General features: G+C 38.5%; 1 protein-coding gene across 1 annotated transcript; it reads right to left on the bottom strand.

Annotated features, from left to right (window-relative positions):
• Positions 1 to 405: 405 nt before the first annotated feature.
• CIBAR1 (CBY1 interacting BAR domain containing 1) lies at positions 406 to 20,579 on the bottom strand. The gene is made up of 8 exons (XM_082755271.1): positions 20,392 to 20,579; positions 19,227 to 19,461; positions 17,518 to 17,586; positions 12,927 to 13,028; positions 8,653 to 8,757; positions 7,664 to 7,777; positions 6,290 to 6,409; positions 406 to 2,367 (listed from the first exon to the last, which is right to left on the bottom strand). The coding sequence occupies exons 1-8, from the start codon at positions 20,421 to 20,423 to the stop codon at positions 2,284 to 2,286; spliced, it is 861 nt and encodes a 286-aa protein (XP_082611397.1). The 5' UTR covers positions 20,424 to 20,579; the 3' UTR covers positions 406 to 2,283.
• Between the last annotated feature and the right edge of the window lie 294 nt (positions 20,580 to 20,873).

The following is a 20,873-nucleotide window of genomic DNA, read 5'->3' as shown; positions in this document are numbered from 1 at the left end:
TGCAAATAGTTCAGATGTTTAAGCTTTGGAGGCACTCAGAGTAAAGGACACATCAGTGACAGCAGTGTGTAATTACACGGTGTGAATTATTGCTCTTCCTTTTTAAGCACCATCCATCCAGTAAAAGAACAAAGGAAATGCTGCAGTTTGTGCTGTTGATCTGGAATCCATCTAGTTGCCTTAGTTACACTTAATCTGTGGTTGCTTTTGCTACCATTGTCCAAAAGTTATATTTAAAGAACAGTCTGTGGCTTCAAAAACTAGTAATACTGATCACATAGGAAGCAGCTTGAGGCATTCAGGAAAGCCGTAACTTATGACAGTCTGAAAAAAACCTCTTCATAAGAGCCTGCATCATCTAGGTGTCGGGACAAAAATGTGCATGAACAAAGGGAGTACTGAGTCTTGAAATAAGCACTTAATTCATCAGAATAATCTTTGCAAAAGTATCCTTAGGTAATGTTTCATTCTGTAGCTACATTCTGAATTCTTGTGGTTTTAAAATGCATTAACTCGTGTATTGGCTTTTATGTCCCTAGTTTCGAGCTCACAAAGTTTCTGTCCATCATTCAAACTTCAGACATACGTGTAGGAGAACAAAGTTGCCCGACACTGATATTTCTCCCTTTCTGTAGGTCTTAAAGTAAACTTCTTGTGAGGTAGAGAAGCTGCTCAGGAAAGAAAAACCCTTTCTGTATCTTAAAACCGATCTTTTAGTTGGAAGTTGATGTAAATGCTATTTCATTCTTTATTAAGAATCCCTTTTTCAAGACACGGTACAGAAATAATTCCTATTCGCACATACCTAGAGCATACTGATAAAGGCATTAAATGAACCAGGTATTTAGGACGTGCACTACATGACTTGACAGAATATGAAATGGAAAAGTGGCAATGATCAGTAACGATACCAATATCTATCTAAGTGCCCTACTTGCTGAAATAGAAGGGAATTCGTTTCCTAAATGCATTTTGGCATTCTGCTAAATTCTGGTCATTACCAATTCTGGTCATTGCTATTTCTGGTCATTAGCATTTTGCTTCTTGTCAATGGTAGGTAAGTGATGATAGTACATAATTCATTGGTAAAACTATTTTCTGGGTTTAAACCAGAGCCCTCTATACTGACATTTTCACTTCTATTTTCCTCATGTTAATTTTTGGCAAAACCTGTTTTCTCACCTGTTAAAACAATTGTGTTGCATGCTTTGCATCAGTGAACACACACAGCATCAATATTAAAAAAATCATTTCATAGTTTATTTCCTTAACTGAGAGTATTTGCTTATAACTCGAAATTGTTTTCCCAGTTACAGGTTTAAATTCTGGCTTTATACGTGTGCTTAACATCTCAAAAACCTTTAAAAATGTTCATTTTTTTTGTAGTAATGAAAATCTTACACATTTAGCAGATACTAGACCTGGAAATTACACTCAAAATGTGTAATTTCTGATGCATTGGATGGAAATGATAACTGAATCAACCAAATAAACACAGGAAACAAACTATATATACAGAATGTCAATTCATAATAAATGTCAGCTATATAAAATATTACCTAATTTTAGTATGAAGGCACTTTTATTTAAAAGCAATGCAGTATTAAAACAAGATCCTGGGCTAGGCCCTTAATAGTTAATGCTTCATTGTGCGTGTATAAAGGAATCAAAAGTCATCTTAGACAAGTCTCAGGAAAATAATGAGAGAACAATATGCCCCGCTCTGCCTTCTGTAATCCAGGGTGTGTAACAAAATGAAATGAAATGTAACAGGATTGTTACTTTAGGATGGATAAAACCAGTTAGGACAGGTACCACTAGAGGATTTACTGAACAGAGAGGTGTGTAGCTAGAGAATGTGGCAATATATTGGCAAAGTAACAAGCAAAACCCTTACGTTCATAACTGCTTGTCAGCTTCGTGCAGTTTTTCAGTGTCATTTGTCATAGAAGTTTAAGCAACTGTGACTGCAATATAGCACCTATGCATATCTAATAGAAGATACTATTTACAGTTTTCATTTCCTAGCTGCTGAAATTGTCCACTTGCAGCAAACCTAATTCCATTTCTTTGAAACCGGTCATTTGTTGTCTGTAGAATACACTACTATTAGTAGCAATTCTTGCTCCTGATGGAATTTTTAAAAAAATACAACCTCAGGGAAGTTTTTAATATTGTAATTAATACATAAAAACCTTTAGGTAAAGGGAAGTCTTTTCTGTTTTCCAGTCAGTTAAGAAAAAAAGACATTTGGAACAGTTTTGTTACATCTCTTTGTAGCATCTAAAGTTCTTCCTCATCATCATCGTCTTCATCATCATCTTCCTCCTCTTCCTCCTCCTCTTTCCTTGGCATGCTGTTGGAAATCTAAAAGGAAAATACAACAAAAGTAAATCAAGTATGTATCTAATGCTGGAAGGAAAACGTCTCTGTTGGCATTTCAAGTCTTGTAGGTTGGGTGTTTGGTGGTGGTCTTTATCCCTTAATCCTGCAATTTATGGTAAAGTGCAGCATGCCAACAGAAAGGTAACGGAGCACCAACTAGAAAATCAGTAGATGAATCTTGAAAGCTAAAAATCCCCATACTCCTGAAAGCTATTACATGGCAGGGAAAGCTATGTAGTAATTGAATTAATGTTAAAAAGCAACAGGGTGTTAGGTTTTTGCTGGTTGGCTCCCTAGACGGCAGGTTGAAGGTGAGTGTTAAGGCATAATCTTGAAGACATCAAACCTCTTCAGTTAAATGAAAAGCTGAACACTGTGCTGCTCTAAACTGTTTCTGAGAATAAATTAGAGACTTTACCAGAAGTCTTGGTTCATATATGAACTTGTTTCCCTGACCACCAGTGCTTGCCCTTCAGAGTGGTAACTTCAGTCCTTTTATGGTTCATCAAATATTAAAAAATAATAATAAAATGCCAGCTGCTAAGCTTTCATCTTATCTGAAAGGCTCTGCCATCAGTACTTTCTTCTAATGAGAGCTCTAATTCCTACTAAAGAGAGAGTATTCATAGAAGATGGAACATTTACAATTTAAAGTAGAATACCTTTTTTCCCCCCTGAAAAAGGAACGTTAAGAAAGATAGCTATCTGAATCATCTAGAATGCTTTTCAAAAATGATTTTGGGTTCAGCAGTTCTCTGAGGGCATCTGCAGCTCTAATGTTTCCTGAGTTTTCTCACATGTGGCTACATACACAAACTTCAGTACTGAAGACAAAACTTGCCCTTTTATTCTCAACCTCCTATTTTAAGGGTTCTTAAAAACCGGTTATTAAATTCAGACTTGTGAGATCTCTTAATTTATACAGCTATGTACATAACAAAAAAACTTGGTGTGTGCATAAAGCAAACTGTGTAATTAGTGAACTAACGAAAGCAGAAGAATCCTTAGTGGTGTTGATGCTCACGAAATATATGATTCAGCTTTAAGCAAGTACTTGGTTGCAAATTTTTGAACTTAACAGAAAATGGAGTTAATCATTAGATGGAACTGGGTTAACTTGAGTGTGAATGCCTAATGCAGCAATTCGTTCTGGGAAAGAAGACAGAGACAATGACACTGATTTGGAATTGAAGATAAAGGAGTGCCACAAATTGAGCCTGGTAAGGTAGCTTCATTTCAACAGACTAATCTTCCAAGCTCTTTTTTTTCTTTCTTCCCCCTCTTTTTATTTTTTTTCTTCCTCCTCTATTTAAGAGCATCTGAAGTTCTCAAGAACTTCAATCATATTTCTGAATAAAAGCTTCCCCTCTCTTGGAATATGAGGTGCTCGTTTGGGGTCTTTCTACTCGCTAGTCAGGTATCTCTGACCACTCTGTAATTAAATAAAGAGCAAACTAAATACTTTCACTGATGGAGGTAAGCTGGTGGCTAACCTGAGAACCAAAATGGATCAGAGTAAGGAAAATGAGAAAGGAAATGAGGCAGTTTAAACGCATGTTATTTTTGCCATAAAGCTAGAACGTACCAGTACCTGAAAAACTCATTTGCTTTTAAAAAATGTAATGGAACTTGATAATTTGTTGTTTCTTGTCCTAAGCTATTTTATGTGAAAATGAATGCTCCTAAGTTTGCATGTAGGTGATGGCTGTCCCCCTGCTCATGCTGTTCAGCCGCATGCTTCACTGCTTGTGCTACAGAAAGCATGGCAATTTTCTACTCATGCCATTCTCTCTTCATGTCTTACACAGTGGGCAGTGTTGGAACACTTTGCTGCGTAGTTTCAGCCATGGTTAAAATATTTTTCTGCCCTAGAAGAACAGGTGCAAAACAGTTAAATGCATGTGCCTAAAACCCTTGTAGCTAAATCTGAATAAAGTACCTAGAAGTCATTATTTTCTGCTATAGTTTTGTCTAAAATACAGCAAACCAACCTGAATCAAGACAATGAAAACTAGAGAAAAACTGCTGATGAAAGGGCAAAATGCAGGGATTCACTAAGGATTTTTATAAAAACTTAAATAGCCTTTTCAGCACTTTTGTAAAACTAAATATCTGTAATACTCCCGTTTAAAAAATATATTTAAAATTCTCTGAAAAGTTCTTCTCATGATGGGGAGCCATCCTGTAAGTGATGGGACACATGTCAAATTATTTTGTTGCTTGACCAAGTTAGACCTCAAATCAAGGCACTAGAATTTTAAAAGGAGGCGGTACTTTCTCCAAAGTGAATCCAGCTCTAGGGGTACTTCAGATTTCTGACACAGGAAATATATATATAATAGTATATATAATAGTATATTATACTGCTTTAAATTGAAAATTCCAAACTACTGCTTTATGTAGTCAGTAAAATATCGTTGTGATGCATGAAATCAAACAAATGTGAAAACTTTGGGAATGGAAGATCCCCAGAAAGATAAAACCACTCACCTGAAGGCTCTGCTGAAAGCAGCGTTTTTTGCTAGTGAATGTTTGGAGGTGGGTTTAAGAGACTGCAGCCCCTAGTGTAATTCAAGGTGCCGGTTCTGATGCAAGCATACTAACTACAGAACCAAAAAGGGCAACGTGTGTGTGTGTGGGTGCCCAACAAGATGTCTGCGTCTTTTTACTGCCCTCTAGTGACTGCATTAAGGCACTCCACCCCTGCTCTGGATCCGTTGCCTAGCACAGTAAGATGGCATTGTTTCCCCCTAGGTCTCATTTCTCTCAGATATTTCATTAATAGGTTAAGAGAACGTGAACACCTAAATATAGCTGAAAGAGAGGTAAACTTGCAAGTTAGTCAAAATGGAGCCCACACCACCTCTGAGCATACACACATTCAGATTTCTGTTTTTCTAAAGACAGTCCCAAAATACAGCTAGCTGTGGCACCTCGAAGTAATTACAAATACTTCCGTAACACTGGGACAGTTTTATGGTACCACAGGGAATTCTCAAGGAACGTGGCAACGGATTTCTGACAGCTCTCTCTGGGCTTCAGAAAATGAATGGTTAAATACTTTCTGGAAAACAAAACAAAACAAAACACAGCCCACGAATCTGAAATACCTGAAATTTGGTTGTTTGGTAAAGAGGTAGGGAATCTTAATGCTAACATTGGTCTCCATGCCCTGAAATACAGGATTCTTTTATCTTTTCAAATGGCATGACTCACACTTTCATTAACAGAGTAACTCAACTGTAATGATCCTTTAAGTGTTGAGAGGAGCAGAGAAGGGGTAGTGCAGTGAAGAAAACTTTCCACTGTTACAAAACCAATGCATCCAAAGAAGGAAGACGGGATGTGTACATTTTATATCTGGCCATCTCGGTAACTGAACCACTGCTAACGAATCACCTCAGTTACATGATTAAAGCTGCAATGAAGAAAAAATTCAGTCATTTTGTGATGATGTCTGTAAGCTTACTGCTGCAAACAACAGTCAAAGATTTTTGCAAGGTAGCTAGGTCAAAAGCAGTAACACTGTTAGCTGTTTTGCCTTTTTTTTTTAATCATCTTCCTTTTCCTTCATCTGCTTTGAATTTGAATTTGAAGGTGTGTAGGTCAGTGTTTTGCTTTGCTCTAGGAGGGATCGCTAATCTGAGTCACCACGTGGTAGAGAATCCACTGTGACAAAGAAAATGGAAATGTTACTTAAAGAACAGCACTTCTGTTCCCAAGAAGCTCCTAGATCTTTGCTGTACAAGATGCCAGAGTTCACTAATGAAAGAAATGGTATCACTGGAAATCACTTTGTCCTGAATTCACTGAAGAGAGCAGACTCATTTACATTAGCTAAGGTTCTCCTTAAGACATTCTTTTAATGAACATAGTGAGCTGGCATTTAATCTTTCTTTCTTACCTGTACTGTCTTCAATGAAGATTTTAAGGAGCCGGTTCTTTGCAAGGGGGACTTTGAGTTTGCACGAACTATGTCTAAGCGAGACTGATAGTCTGGTGGGTAAAGTGAGCTCCGAAAAACCTGTTCAAATGAAGAAAGCTGTTACTTTGGTGTCATGATACCCTCACCAAGACTGAAGCTAACGAAAACTCAGCATTGGGCAATTAGCCCTGCTCTAGATAGATGCACTAGCTGTAGCTTGGAGCGATTGCTTTTAGCTGAAATAACATCCTTGCTCAACCTAAGACATTATCAAAACATTTATGTGGTCAATGTAAACATTCTTCAGATATCTGAGGGGATTCACAAGTGAAAAACTGCAGTGGTTTCCCATCAAAATACAGAGCTGAGCTTCAGGCTAACCCAGAGCTAGAGCTATAAACTGCAGCAGCTCCACCTCAGGCTCTCCAGTTCTTGGGAAGATGAACTCTTGGCCCCTTCACAAGCAAATCCTTGCTGCCAGTCACAGCTACGTCAGGAATTTTGTCTGAAATGTTCAAGTGATCTGCAGCTCAAGAACTATTTTGGAAAACCCTTAGAACACAGGGGAGAATGTGGTATCCATTATACTGACAAGTTCTTTCCAACAGCCAAAAAGAGTAAATCGTAGGACTATCAGCCTGATACTAAAAATAATAGAACTATTCATGCAGGACCTTATTAATAATGTGAAGGAGGAGAGTAGAATTATGGTAAGTCAGTATTTGTATAGAAAGCGTATCTTGTCAAATCAGCAAGAACTCTAATATGAAACCAGAAACCTAGCTGTGAAAGGTAAAATACTGACTTAAGGAATATTTCTGAAGTGGTGTCACATGCCCTTTTAATTGTGAAACTACAGCAGTACAAGATTGCTATGGCATACAGTGTAATGAAAAATAACAACTGCAAGATGAAAAAAGAAAACAGAACTCAGAACAGAAAGAAGATAGAGATTTTTAATGGAGTAATTAGTCTTTAGATGATCTTATCAGAGCAGTATAACATTCTGTCTTACTGTGCATCTTTACAGCAAGATTCACTGCAGAAGTGTTCTTTAAGAAGTGGGACTAGCTGAGCTTGGAATGGCAATTAATTTAGGAGAAGTCTCTTATCTGTCTTTGTGAGAATGATTAGATGGTCACCATGGTTCTTGTCTGCTTCTAAAATCTCACAGTATATAAACCCGTGGACCTTTATTTTTTTGGATAAATGCAAAAAATGGCTTAGTGTGAACGAGAAGCTTGTTCTGGGAACCTGAAAAGTAACGTTGCATGGGACATGTATACCACTGAAGTATGAAAACTGTCTTTATGTAGTAAGTAAACTGAAAAGCAAATCTTAAATTACTCTTACCTCTAAATCTTCGTTTTCATCAATATTTTGGATATTTTGGTATGCAGCAGTATAAATCTCTAAAGCTTTCCCATGGAATAACATTTCAATGGTTATAAATTCAGAAAATATGTTCTAAAAACAAATAAGAACAAAGTTTTCTTAATGCTATAGAGTACATTCTAGTTGAAATGCCAGGGACTTTTTCTTTATTGATAGGTATCTTTTTAACTTATGGGGAAAGATTAACTGTAAACTTTATACATATTTATAATTTACAGATAGTTATGTGTTTTTTGGTTTGTAATAAAAGACATAAAAGCTTTTATTGATACGTTCAGAACTCACACAATCTTTTTCGTATTAATCTAACATCAAATACTGGCTGTTTTTTTTTTCCCCCCCCAACAATCTCTCCTATTCCCATTCACCATTCTTTCTAATTTAGTCTTTTTTTTTTTTCCAATAAAAACTATCTCATTTTTATAATTGAATTTGAGATCACATAATTTAAATATTTTTCAATTACTGTAGTTTTTGGGACTTGAGCCATTCGACGTTTGAGATTGAGAGAAATGAAAGCTTTGTATTTGTAGTCACTAAGCGTTTGATGGTTTCTGCGCTGCAGTAACCTACACAAATTCTGGCATGTAAACTATATTATTTACTTTTCACTATTTCTGTTAATCTTGCTGATATTAATCCACACATCATTCTACTACGAAATGCAGCTACCAGTGAAGTAGAATACAGCAGCTGTTGGAAACTGCAGATACTACACCATCTAATATATGAAAATTTGGAATTTGAGAACCTGTAAAAATAATGAACTGATTTTCAAATTGCAAAGCTGTGGATGTTTGGATTATGAAATAGTCAATATCACAAGCTTTGTATTTATGTAAGCATAAATTAATACTAACTGTTGCTTAATCTTGCTGAAGAGTAACTATAGTAAATGTTATGCAAGATGAAGACGATGTTATATCCTGAAATGTAAGCACACCTACTTTTATGTCCTTTATTTTCTGTTTCTCAAAATTATCAATTGTTTCCTCTAATTGCCGAGTTGTTCGAGTTGCATCCAGCGAAGCTCTCTGCAATTCACTTTCAGCCTGGTAAAGGAACACAAAGGTGAAATTAGTTCTGTATTTGATACAAAGCTATTTGCTATCTAATTGCTCTGAAACCTTTGAATCTGGGTTTTCAAAATACTACATTTCTGGATGACTGTATCCGTAAATGTGTTTGTAGCTTAATAAAGATGTCTTCTATAGTGTTGTGGTTTTGATCTGAAACATGAGAAATGACTAGCTCCAGGCAATCAGGAAAGTCTCACTGCCCTACCCATTTTCTAAATGCTTGTCTGCTAATTCTGCAAATCCAGCCCAGACATGATCTGACCACACAGTGACTGGGCTCAGGGAGTTAGCCCAGATGGGTTAACCCGCAAGGGATTACACTTCACAAAAAGGTAATTTTTTAGAGCTAATAATAAAGGAGAAGACAGGAATGCACAGGCCAGATTGCTGGAAAAGCAGACAATATTACCCTTTATTTTTCAGTGCAGATCAACCTGTTGTGTCTAGAACAAATCTCTTCTACTGCCACACACTGAACCTTGTCTAAGGTTTTATAAATTCTTTAGACAGCAAAGGAGCAACTGGAACTAATGCACTTCTCCCATAAGTATCTCAATCTGTAGACTAGAGCCAATATATTTTTTAGGTTAAAAAGCATTTCATGTGTATCTTTAATACAAAATGTATTTTATATAATTATTTTATAAAAATATATTCAACTGGGCAGTTAGAAAAGATCACACAAGCCAAGAACTAATGCATAAATACAGTTCCTCTTATTGTGTTACTACAAAAAACATTTAGGATGTGTATTTTAATTAGATATAAGTGAACTTCATAAAACGTGCAGTACCATTTAAATAATTATATTTTGAACTATTCTGGATAAGTACCTTCAAGTCTTAGAACTGTGTAATATTACAAAAAAAATATGTAAAGATCTAACAGCTTGCACTTATACTGCAACATTTGGGTCTAAAATTACTTTATTTTCCATAAGTTACTGGTCAAACATCATGGACTACTCAAGACAGCCTTTACTTACAGTCTTTACTTTCCTGAGAGTATCATCAGGAATCTATTCTGTCCAGGGATTTGGAAATGGATTAACCAGTTGTGTCCTATCATCAAGACTTCCCATTGGGAAGAATGGGACTCTTCCCATTTCTCCAATACTGTATCTTCAGAGGAACTTTTTTTTTTTTTTTTAAATTGAGTGATCTGCCATGGAAATAAGACATCACCGGCCCAGTTCCCACAGTCTGGTTTCACTGTTACGTATCTATCAAAAACACATGCATGTTCTGTCACTTTTTTCTTTAAAATCTGCTAACCTTTTATTACCGGTTTATCAACTTGAAACAAGTTAAGTCTGCACACATAAAATTCTACCATTACTTGGCAAATAAAATTGGTAGTGATCATAAAATGGATTGGGTTGGAAGGCACCTTAAAAACCTCCTAGTTCCAGCCCATCCCCCCCGCCATAGGCAGGGATGCCACCCACTAGATCAGGTAGCCCAAAGCCCCATCCAGCCTGGCCCTGAACCCTTCCAGGGAGTGTTCAATAACCACAACTTAACTGGGCAACCTGTTCCAGTGCCTCACTACCTTCACAGTAAAGAATTTCTTCCTAATATCTAATCAAAATCTCCCCTTTTTTAATTTAAAACCATTCCCCCTTGTCCTATCCCTACGCTCCCTGACAAAAAGTCCCTCCCTGGCTTTTCTGCAGGCCCCCTTGAGGTACTGGAAGGCTGCAGGAGGTCTGCCTGGAGCCTTCCAGGCTGAACAACCCCAGCTCCCTCAGCCTGTCTTCACAGGAGAGGTGCTCCAGCCCTCTGAGCATCTTCGTGGCCTCCTCTGGACCTGCTTTAACAGGTCCCCATCCTTCTTATGCTGGGGGCCTCAGAGCTGAACACAGTGCTCCAGGTTGGGGTCACATCACAGCAGAGATTCACCTCCTGTGACGTGCTGGCCACGCTTCGTTTGATGTAGCCCAGGACAGTATTGCATTGAATGTATTCCATCAGGTCACATACTCATCTCCTTTTCTTGATTTTGTCCAAAGCACAGGAGGTAAACAGAGTAAAAAAAAGACATATTGTGTTTTCCCAATTACTGCAATCACTCACTCTCAGTAAAAGAAGGCAGCTGTTATGCATGAGCAGCCATTACACATGCAAACACACTACGTTATTTCTGTGATAATCAAATATATCTTCTTGATCCATCTTAGACTGGCCAGATGTGCGCAGATGATTTGGGAAAGGAATTCTGTTTGCTGTAGAGTGAAATGTTTAAACTTGCAGAACCTGCACAGTCCGTACAGCAGCAGTTTAGAATTGCCTCTTCTGAAGCACTTACCTGTGACTGGAAATATTAGTAAAGGAAACAAATGGCAAAATAATAAATATTCATTAAAGTACCTGTTTCTACTTCCAATTACTATACATTGTGAAATATTTACCTGAGATATTTGAGAACTTCTGTGTACTTGGAGGATGTTACTATTATGTTGTCTGAAGCTTCCTGTTACAAGTCATACAATTTATCATGACTTTTGTATTATAAACAGGACAGCTGTTTGTCTTGGACTTACATTTTGGTTAGTTACATTTTTTTTTTTTTTATTCAGACAACCTAGCTAGATCATTTCAGAAAAAAAAATAAATCATTTTTATATTAAAAGAGATATATATACACACATCTGAGAAGGTTTTCTTTGCAAAGCTGTACTACCCCCCTGGTTTTTAAGCATTTCTTTACCAGTAGTCTGACACTTAGCTTACTCTATTGTACTGTTCTTTTCTATCCCAAGGCAAAGAATGTTTACAGTGCTGAGCCTGTGAGGCCAGGAAGAAAGTTGCACGATGTCTTCCTGATTCCCAGTATTTTGTGCTGATCACTTTAAATGCAAACACACGGTGTTTGGAAGGCACATGCCTTTGGGCATATCCAAAAATAGGCTCTACTCAGACTGAAGTTTTCAGGCAAAGTTTTAAATACAAAACCCACAGGTGTTACAAGAAGCTAGGCCATGGAAGGGTGTAGCAAAGAGACAAGAAGAAACAAGTGAAGTGCCAGCAATATGTATGTGAAATCAACTAGGAATTAGTGCAAGAGGAAGGAAAACAGGGAACAGCTTCCCTGCGGGGATAATATGTTACTGCTAAGATTTACTTCCTTAATCCTGCTGGAAGAGAACTCTGCATCACAGCTCAAATTCTAACCCCACAGCTGACGCACGTGTCCTTATCTCCTGAGGAACTCTGATTAGTCATCACTTGATTTAACTGATTTGATTAGTAATAAATAGAAATTCTTCAGCAGAAGGGAAAAATAGAATGCAATTCTCCTGGGTGGCGTTTGACCATCACAATCATTTCTCTTTTTCTGCTGTCCCATGCCCTGCTTGCTAGAAAGATCATCATTTCTGAAATAAAGTTGATGAAATCCTACAAAGAATAGCACTGCTTCACTATGCAATCCTGAGTCCAACCCCAGAGCGTAAGAAAAAATAAACAGCACGTGGTCATGAACTTAAATGCTGTATCATAATATAAAGGCACAAGGGGACTGAACTAGGATTGCCCCAAAAGATCAGGAAATTGTAATTTCCTAAAAGCTGATTGTTTCAGAATTTGAAACATCAGTGATGTTTTAATGGAAATTTTGTAGAAGCTTAATTTTTCCCTCTGTGATACAGAATAATGTACTGGGGAGGGTCACCAGTCTCTTGAGAGGAAGAGTAGTCTGGTTGAGTATTGTTCCAGCAGAATTACAACTTTTCCCATTACACAAATTCGCACCCTGTCTAGGTACAAGGAAGCACAACCACCAAAAGGGCAAATGTAAATATAAAAATAAAAATCCACAGAAGTGAAAAAGGTGTCTGATTCCACTTACTTTTAAAACCTGCCAATGTCTTAGATGCAATCTATGACTACCTCTCTGGCATAAACGTATCAAATACTTCAGTTTCTTTTCAGTCAAAACGGAGTTGGGTAACAAAGCAGCCATCATAACCTTTACCTCGTTATCACAAAGTTTAAGAAAAGTTACTTACATTCAAAATCAACATAGTCTCTCTAATATTATTTGAAATAGTCCCTCTGAAAAGCAATTTTCTACTGCTTTCTAAATACAATTGCTGTAACATTTTAGAGATACTTCTTATAGTCACTAGAAATGCAGGATACAATGATGTGTCGATCTGACGGGTTCCGCTGACGCGTCTTTTCCAGTTGCGATAACTGCTTGGCTTCTCGATTCTTTGCTGTTAAAGTTGCTTTAAGATCATCCTAGAAATACAATGGTTTAGATATGTTTGAAATAGATCTAGAAAAACATGAAATGCATTTTTCATCATACAGGGATTGCCTAGAAAACATGAACAAAACTTGTGCTTTGAACAAAACCAGGTTTTACTGATCTTACCCTGTTAAATGATCCCCTAAAAGATAAGACAGTGGGGACCAAGAGTTTAGTGCCTTGCCTAACTCTCTGTAGCACACAGTACAATTTAAAAGTGAAGAAAAAGAATTTTGCAGCTTTTCAGAAAAAGTACAGTACATAGTCAAAAGCTGAGACCCCCAAAGCAGTAAGAAGACAGGGCTATTCTAGTTCAGCAATGGACTAAAGTTGGCATCCAGAACTAAAAAGCAACATCTAACAAACCAGTAAGGAAAAAAACAAACAGGAGAAATAAAGAACAGAAAACCATTACAAAGAGCTTAAGATACCCTAGAAAATCCATGGCTGAAAGGGTTCAACTGCATAGTTCCATATGCAGTGAGCTAGGTGTTTAAATACATTTGGAACAAAATACATCCACGTAATGATGTAGCTGAAGAAGAAACACTGATATAGGAAAGGCACACACTGCTGAAAAATATTTCTGCTCTTCATTGTTGAGGGAGAAGCAGGATATAAGATACATGATGATTTCAGAATGCTTACATACAGCTTTGAAATTCTTGTTTGTGCTATAAAAGTCTGTTTTGCAAACAGTTTGGCATACATGGAAAATACAATTTTCAGTCAGATACGTATCATTCCACTGCCCTGGTATGAGAGATGTCACTAATTTTGGTGACCCTAATTTAAAGGAACTGTACCTTAAGACAAGCAGACAACCCAAAGGAATCAATCTAACCAAATCTACCCGAGGCAGCCAGTGGGTGGACGTTTTAGGCCATCAGTTCCTCTAAAAAGAACACTTCCCATTTATCTAGCCCTCCAGAATGGAGTAGATTGAAGTGTCCTAATGCTCTTAAATCTATCATCTCAGGAAGTTGTCTGTGCTCTTTCCTGGGATTCCAGAATTTTATCATGGTTGCACGTCTCCTTCTCAGGGCCTGGAAGACCAGGAATGTCTCTCTTTCGAAGTTCTGGGATCCTGTGACCAGGTCACTAGTCAATGACAAAAACAAGCCTGCCACGTCTCAAAGTGCCGTGTGTTTCTTCAACGAGTCTGTAATGAGGTCAGAATCACAATAAGCAGTTTATTCTTAGTTTTTATCCTTCCTGCCTGTTCGTATGTCCTCATGTATACAACTGTTAGTTTGCTTTAACTTTAGGGACGCAAAGCTGGTCTGTGATAATAAAAAACAACCACAACTTTAGACTATCAAAACTAATTTTGCTTCTCTTCGTGCAAAAGGGAAGTTACAGCACCTTTTGGGTCATCTGAAAGACTGCTGGAAAGGGCTTTCTCCTTTATGAAAACCATGCAGCTGCAAGAAAAGCAATAATAAATATATTTTTAAAGGTCTACATTTCAAATTAAAGGTTCAGAAAGAGAATAGGCAAAATAAGTTTATTTTTGCCTCAGAACACAGACGTTTTGAATCCCATAGTCACAGCTGAATGCTTGGTGTTGTGTAATGAGTGGGCCCTGTTACCAGCACTGACTGCCTCGGCCTGTTTACACCAGCCACTCTGAATTAACACTAGGCTCAAAGGGCTCTGACCTCACTCCAAAGCAGACTTAAGAATGGTGAAGAAACCATTAGTTACCATTATAAAATTCAGTGGTTTTTTTTTTTTAGCATATAATAGCTTTGGAAATGCCTACAGGACTGCACTGTTCTCTTCTCTACCTCTGTTCTCTGCAGCAAGAACAGCTACCAGATACGCTTTTTTGTGCTTACCAGAGACTGACAAAGATGTGGTGCTGCTGTGGCACAGCTTTACAGATGTTTTGGATATACAAAGGTAGGGCACGGTTACATACATATTTTATCCTGGATGTAGGAAAATTGAAAAAGGTGCAGAAAGAGCCACAGAAATATTCAAAAGCTGGGGAAGATGTCATTATGGTGAAAGAATCGGGAGTTGAGATGTTTAGCTAACTGAAAAGAATGAAAAAATGGTTTTACTATCATCTAAATACCTTCACCCAGAAGAAAACAAGGTATCATAGAGCTCTTTAATCTTAGTGGAACATAAACACCAAAGATTATGAGAAATCTTTCATTTACAACAAAACACCACAAACATCAACGAACCTCTGACTAAATACCACAAACAATCCTACGTTCTCCCCCAGTGTCTTCAGACTAAGACTGGATGTGCTTTTGGAAAACATGCTTTAATTACATCCAAGGAGAAATGGGATGGAATGTAATTGCCAGGGTGATACAGGTTGGATACAGAGAATATTAAATTGCTCATAGTTCCACTGGCTTTAAACTATGCATTTAAGTCACTCTGTTCAGCCATCTCATTTCAAACCATTCAGAAGTACAGCTACAGCCACCAGACAATGAGCTGGCAGATCCTCGCCACTGTACTGTTACCTGCTTTAGTCAGTGAGGTTATTAAAGCAAACCAGTCCTTTCTTCTGCAGGTGGAGCACCTTGATTTTAGGCTGTCCTGTTTTATACAGAGAAAAGGAACCAGGAACAGAATTGCCAAAAAGCAGAAAATGAAGATTGATGTGTAGAACAATGAAACAGAAACAAATCCTAAAATCCTATACTGAAGCTGTATTACAGGCCAATACTACACTAAATTCCACTGAGGCTGCCAAAACCTTCCCCAAAGAGATACTCAACATTATAAACGCACAAACATGCAATTCAAACAATTTTACTGCTTTAGCAGCTAAAGGACAAATGCATTCTAGTTGACCTGGACCTCTTTAAAGCAAATAGCACCTTAGGAAATAGCAACACTTCTTTTTAAGATACAGCATGAAAGTAGTTTGTGTATACTGTGGAACACATCCAACAAGAACATCCCCTCTGTAAGAAGTGCCATAATGATATGTTGTGCCTCGGTTACTTGAGCAGTGAATGTAAAGCAGTCCTGCACCTAGTTTTATGTAATAAAACTTCTTTTTTTCACTAAAAATGTCCCACTGTTGGATGATAGAAGACCAGCTGGCTGAGGTTTTAACCAAAGTTTACAGTAATGGGCAGGAAGAAAAACAAAAGCATGGCCTACATCTTTAGCAAAGTGTCTCTTAGTTCAAAGGTGCGTTGCTGTAATTGTTAACCCCACTTACAGCTCAGGAATGCTCTTGGACTCCTCACTGTAGCTAAGACAAACATCACGTAATAGTTTCTAGCATTCTGAATGGCAAAGACAACAGGAAATGCCATTCATTGTTCTGAGGCATGACCTGGCTTCAGTTGGTGCTGTCCTCAGCATTTACAGGCTACCAGTGGCAATGCAGGACACCTGAGGGCAGGATTTCAAGTGGTGTTCTGCACGTCACATGTCTCTCACTGTAGTCTACAACTTTCCTACAGACCACAAGCAGTACCACACAGGTGCATGAAGTATCCTTCACAACTGTTTCTCTACCGACCAAGCTGGATAGCTAGGCAGTGAAGGAATCACTGTGCTCACCTCTTCACCATATGAAAAAGAACAAAAACCTATGAAAAATACTACAGCTTGAGACGGAATGCCACAGCGTGCTCAGATTAAATATGATGAGCACACTAAGATTTTTTTTGTACATAAAATACCATCAAATGTTGATCCTTTTCTATTTATACAGACTATGATAAAGATATACATGTCAATTATAGATTGTTTACAGGATGAAGGTAACCTCTATGTAATGTATCTAGTATACAAATATTACAAAGAACTTACTTTTGTCCCATAAGCTAGTACCTGCTTATTAAAATTTACTTGTTCAAGGAAAACCAGAGGAAAGAAGTTTACAGCCATTTTGTGGCTACACTATATTCAGAATAAAGAGAATTCACTTATTTTTGATTCTTCAGGTCATCTTGATGACTCCCCACGATGGCAACAAGATTCACACCACTACCTATTTCCTATTTTTATTATTTATTCAGTTTCAAAAGGAGTTTTCTATGTAACAGACTTCCGTGCACAATTCTAATTTAGAAAAGCTGTTAAGGGCAGCATACAGATGACTAGGAGCCAAAAGCATTACACATAATCCATCATTTGGAACTGTGAATAAAAATATTAAGATTTAAAAAAAAAAAAAGACAGTATTTATATAGAAAACATCTTCCACATGAATTTGCACTATCCAGGAAGCTTCATTCACACTACCCATATTTTTTTCCAAAGTCTTTGCTTGGGCTCAAGTAATCTGAATATCCTTGACCTCACATCAAAGCTTTTTTCCTCCAGCACATAGATAGCTTCAGTCCAGATGTATCCTCATATAATTTTTTATTTACACTGGTTAATGCAATATGAAAAATCACAACCACTCCCCCAGTGCAGAGTAGAAATTTTAACTGAGTGGCCAGAGCATCACAGTGTACTTTGAGAGAAAACACATGCTTAACCTACCCGTTTAAGTTTCACTATGGTCCCATAACTTTTCAGAGGTTCAACAACTTTGGCTTCAAGCCTGTCAACCTACAAAAGAAAACACAAGGGCACTAAAACCATCTGCACGTGTGATATGCAGAAACAGGAGATGGTTCATTTACCAGTCACTAGACTCATTAGGAATGTTGTCAGCCAAAATCTATGTTGGCTGTGCAAACATACCTCCTTTACTCCATTCTACCTGTGCACTGTCAAACAATGTAATTTAAACTACCAGTGGGATAGCAGAAGAGTCTCTAAATGAAGCACACAACGTAGACATACCAAACAATCTGCCCATCTCACTTGCTTGTGCTTCCACCTGTTGTGTAAGAACCTCACATTTACGTACAGAGCACTGCAGCTGAAGACCAGAAATGGAAAATCCTTAAAAACTGATTTTCTCTTGCCTACATTGTTAATGCATATGGAAAGTGTTACATTGACGCACAAAAGAAACAGGACAAAGATTGCTGAGCTGGTTTCCACCAGCAAATGAGAACTTGATGTAATGGCTAAAAGCTCTTATTTCTTCCTCTGCCTTTTTTCATTTGAAGCGTGGTGGTGGCTTGAGGACAGGGACAGTAGGAGGATTTAGGCCAACTGCCAGTTTGTAAAAACACACGTAGAAATGTAAAGATGCAAACTCAAATTGTTGCATAGGTACCTAACATTGACTGAAAATACAGTCATCATTTAAAGGTGAAAACAGATTAAGAAATCATGCTTTACAACTTCATATATATCCTCAGCCATAACATAAATTTACCGTATTAATAGATTGGTATGATAGCAATTTATTCATTAAAGCATAATAGCTTACTTGTGGCTCAGTTGGAGCCAGAAGCATAAAAGCTTATGAAAAAACAACAAAAACCCCACACTATCTACATCCTTGGATTTCGTATTACTTCCTAAATATCCATCCCTAAGTACAATGTGAAAGACACATGGTTATTTTCTAAAAATGCTCTCTTTAATAGACTAGATAGTTCACAGATTAAGTTAATTAAAAAGTCTTAATTTATGTTTGTTAATATAGAAAGAGTAGAACTGTTTCCTTTTTTGAAAAAAAGTGAAAACATCAAGAATGTCAAACACTTTAGTCTCTTTTCCTTTTGTATACGTAATTATAACACTCCTTAGCTTCTCAAAACTATGAATGGCCATGTTGACACACATCCACATCAAGTTTGTGCTTCAAGTGTTGAAATGCAACTTCACAGAAATCGACCATGGTCCCTGACAGCACCTGAGACTGGCTCTCAGAGTGCCCTGTGAACAATTCTCTTCCACACTGTTTCTGGTAACAGATTCAGCAAAAGGAAAATGTTGCTACACAACTCAAGTCACGAAACTAAAACCAGAACACTTAATTAACCATATATTGTAATCCAGAATGCGAGACTGATAAATGGCTTGCCCTGTTCTCAAATTCTGTGAGCATTCATGTGCATACTTTCACTGACTTCAACAGGGTTAATTGCAGGCAGTTTTGACTAAAGTTATTAGCAGAGTAAACTATGAATGATTTGGCAACCTATCCCGCTCTGCCACTGATATATTTAAAAGTGATTTCTTCCATGCTTCTCTTAAGATTACAGAGCGTATTTTACCCCTTTTAATCACAGATAAGTAACTGAAAAGTTCAGATGGCAAACACAACATGTACAGCTTTAATTTTGTACCTCTGCCTGGCGATAATCCTGAAGTCTGGAAAATTCATCTGCAAAGTTTTTCAGTCCAACTTTTAAGTTTGGTGTCTCTGTGGCTGCATATGCATATATTTCATTTACTAGAAGATCTGCTTTGTCTCGTAGTCTGGCAGTTTTACGTACATATCCAGCAAATATTTGGCACAATTCACCAAAATGTTTTTCCACATTTGAAACGGCATCTTGTATTTGTCTAGTCTGATTGTCCCTAGATACCAAAGAAAATGAAAAATAAGAAGAGGAAAAATGTTTACAACACACACAGCATAAAACCCGTATAATTACATTGTGGATAATTTGTAAGTGACTTAAACATCTCATTTTAGTGCAAAACAAACCTACTTTTAAAAAGATAAGAGTCCTAATGGTCTAATGTAGCATGTGCTTATATAAGTAACAACAACAAAAATGTAGGATTTATACTTAAAGATCCAATAGGGGAAAACATGAATCACAAAAATCACCTCAGAAGTCTTCATACTGTGGTTTTGTAAAAGCTCATTGTTACCGTTAGGGTTAATTACTAACATAACACTACCAAAATCTGCAGGTCTCAAAGAAGGCAGGATTAGACAGCTTCCTGCAAGTGCCTGTAATCTACAGAAACAAGTCAGTGGTTGGAGAAACCAGGCAACAGAAGGGAAATCTGTGAAGGTATTAGAGAATCTTTGTATCGCAACGCATGAAAATCAGAAGAATGGGAAGCAATTTAATACTTTAAGACTTAATAGCAATGCAGTCAAGCGAACGGCATTCCTCAGGAATTCTTCAGGAAAAAATATTTTAGAAAAAAAGTTGTTATGGGCAAAAACCCAGATATGTTGCTTCAGAGCCAGCAGCCCATCAGACCGCTGAGAAGAGAGCTTGTTCTTCCACACTACGACAAAAATCTCCAAATTATTCACCTCTCCGCCCTGTACACCAGCGACCGGCGCTCCGTGAGGCGGCTGAGGGCAGCAGCCGATCCCCTCCTGCAATCTGGGGGCTCGGGCCGGCCCCAGGGACCCCCAACCTCACACCCTGGCACCGGGACCCGCCCGCTTAGGCCCAACGGAGCCTTCCTCTCCTCCTCATCCTCCTCCTCCTCGCTGCCACAGGCCCCCCAGAGCCGCCCCTGCCTCCCTCAGGCCGCCGTTACCTGGCGTCCAGCCCGCGGCCCAGCATCATCATGGCGGCGGCGGCCCGGCGGGAAGGAGGGCGGGCGGCGGGCGGGCGGGCTCGGCGTACACTCGGTCTCCTTGGACACCAACCACCGCCCGCCCGGGCTCCGCCTCGCCGCCCATGGCGGGGCCTTGAGGCCTCGAGGACCTCTGGGGTCCGCTCGGGAGCCTTGGGGTATTCCAGGGATCGGGGTCCCCCTCGGCGGAACGATCCCCACCGTGCCCCGGGGGTCCTGAGGCCCGAGCCCGCCGGCCCGCCTGGCCCTCAGGGAGTTGCAGGGCCCGGCCTCTGCATGGGCAGAGCACAAAGGGTCGGGGCTGTCTCTTAAAAATAAAAGCTAATGAAATAAACTCATTTGTGTGCACTGCTGTCTCTTTCACTCCTTCTCTCTCTCTCTCTTCCTCCCCTTCCTTCTCTCCTTCTCTCTCCTTTCTCTCCTTCTTTCCTTTCTCTCCCTCT

Source organism: Aythya marila, assembly GCF_965140915.1.
Source record: "Aythya marila genome assembly, chromosome: 2".
NCBI classification, from domain to species: domain Eukaryota; kingdom Metazoa; phylum Chordata; class Aves; order Anseriformes; family Anatidae; genus Aythya; species Aythya marila.
Note: the sequence above shows the minus strand (reverse complement) of the source record. Positions and strands in the feature narration are given on the sequence as shown.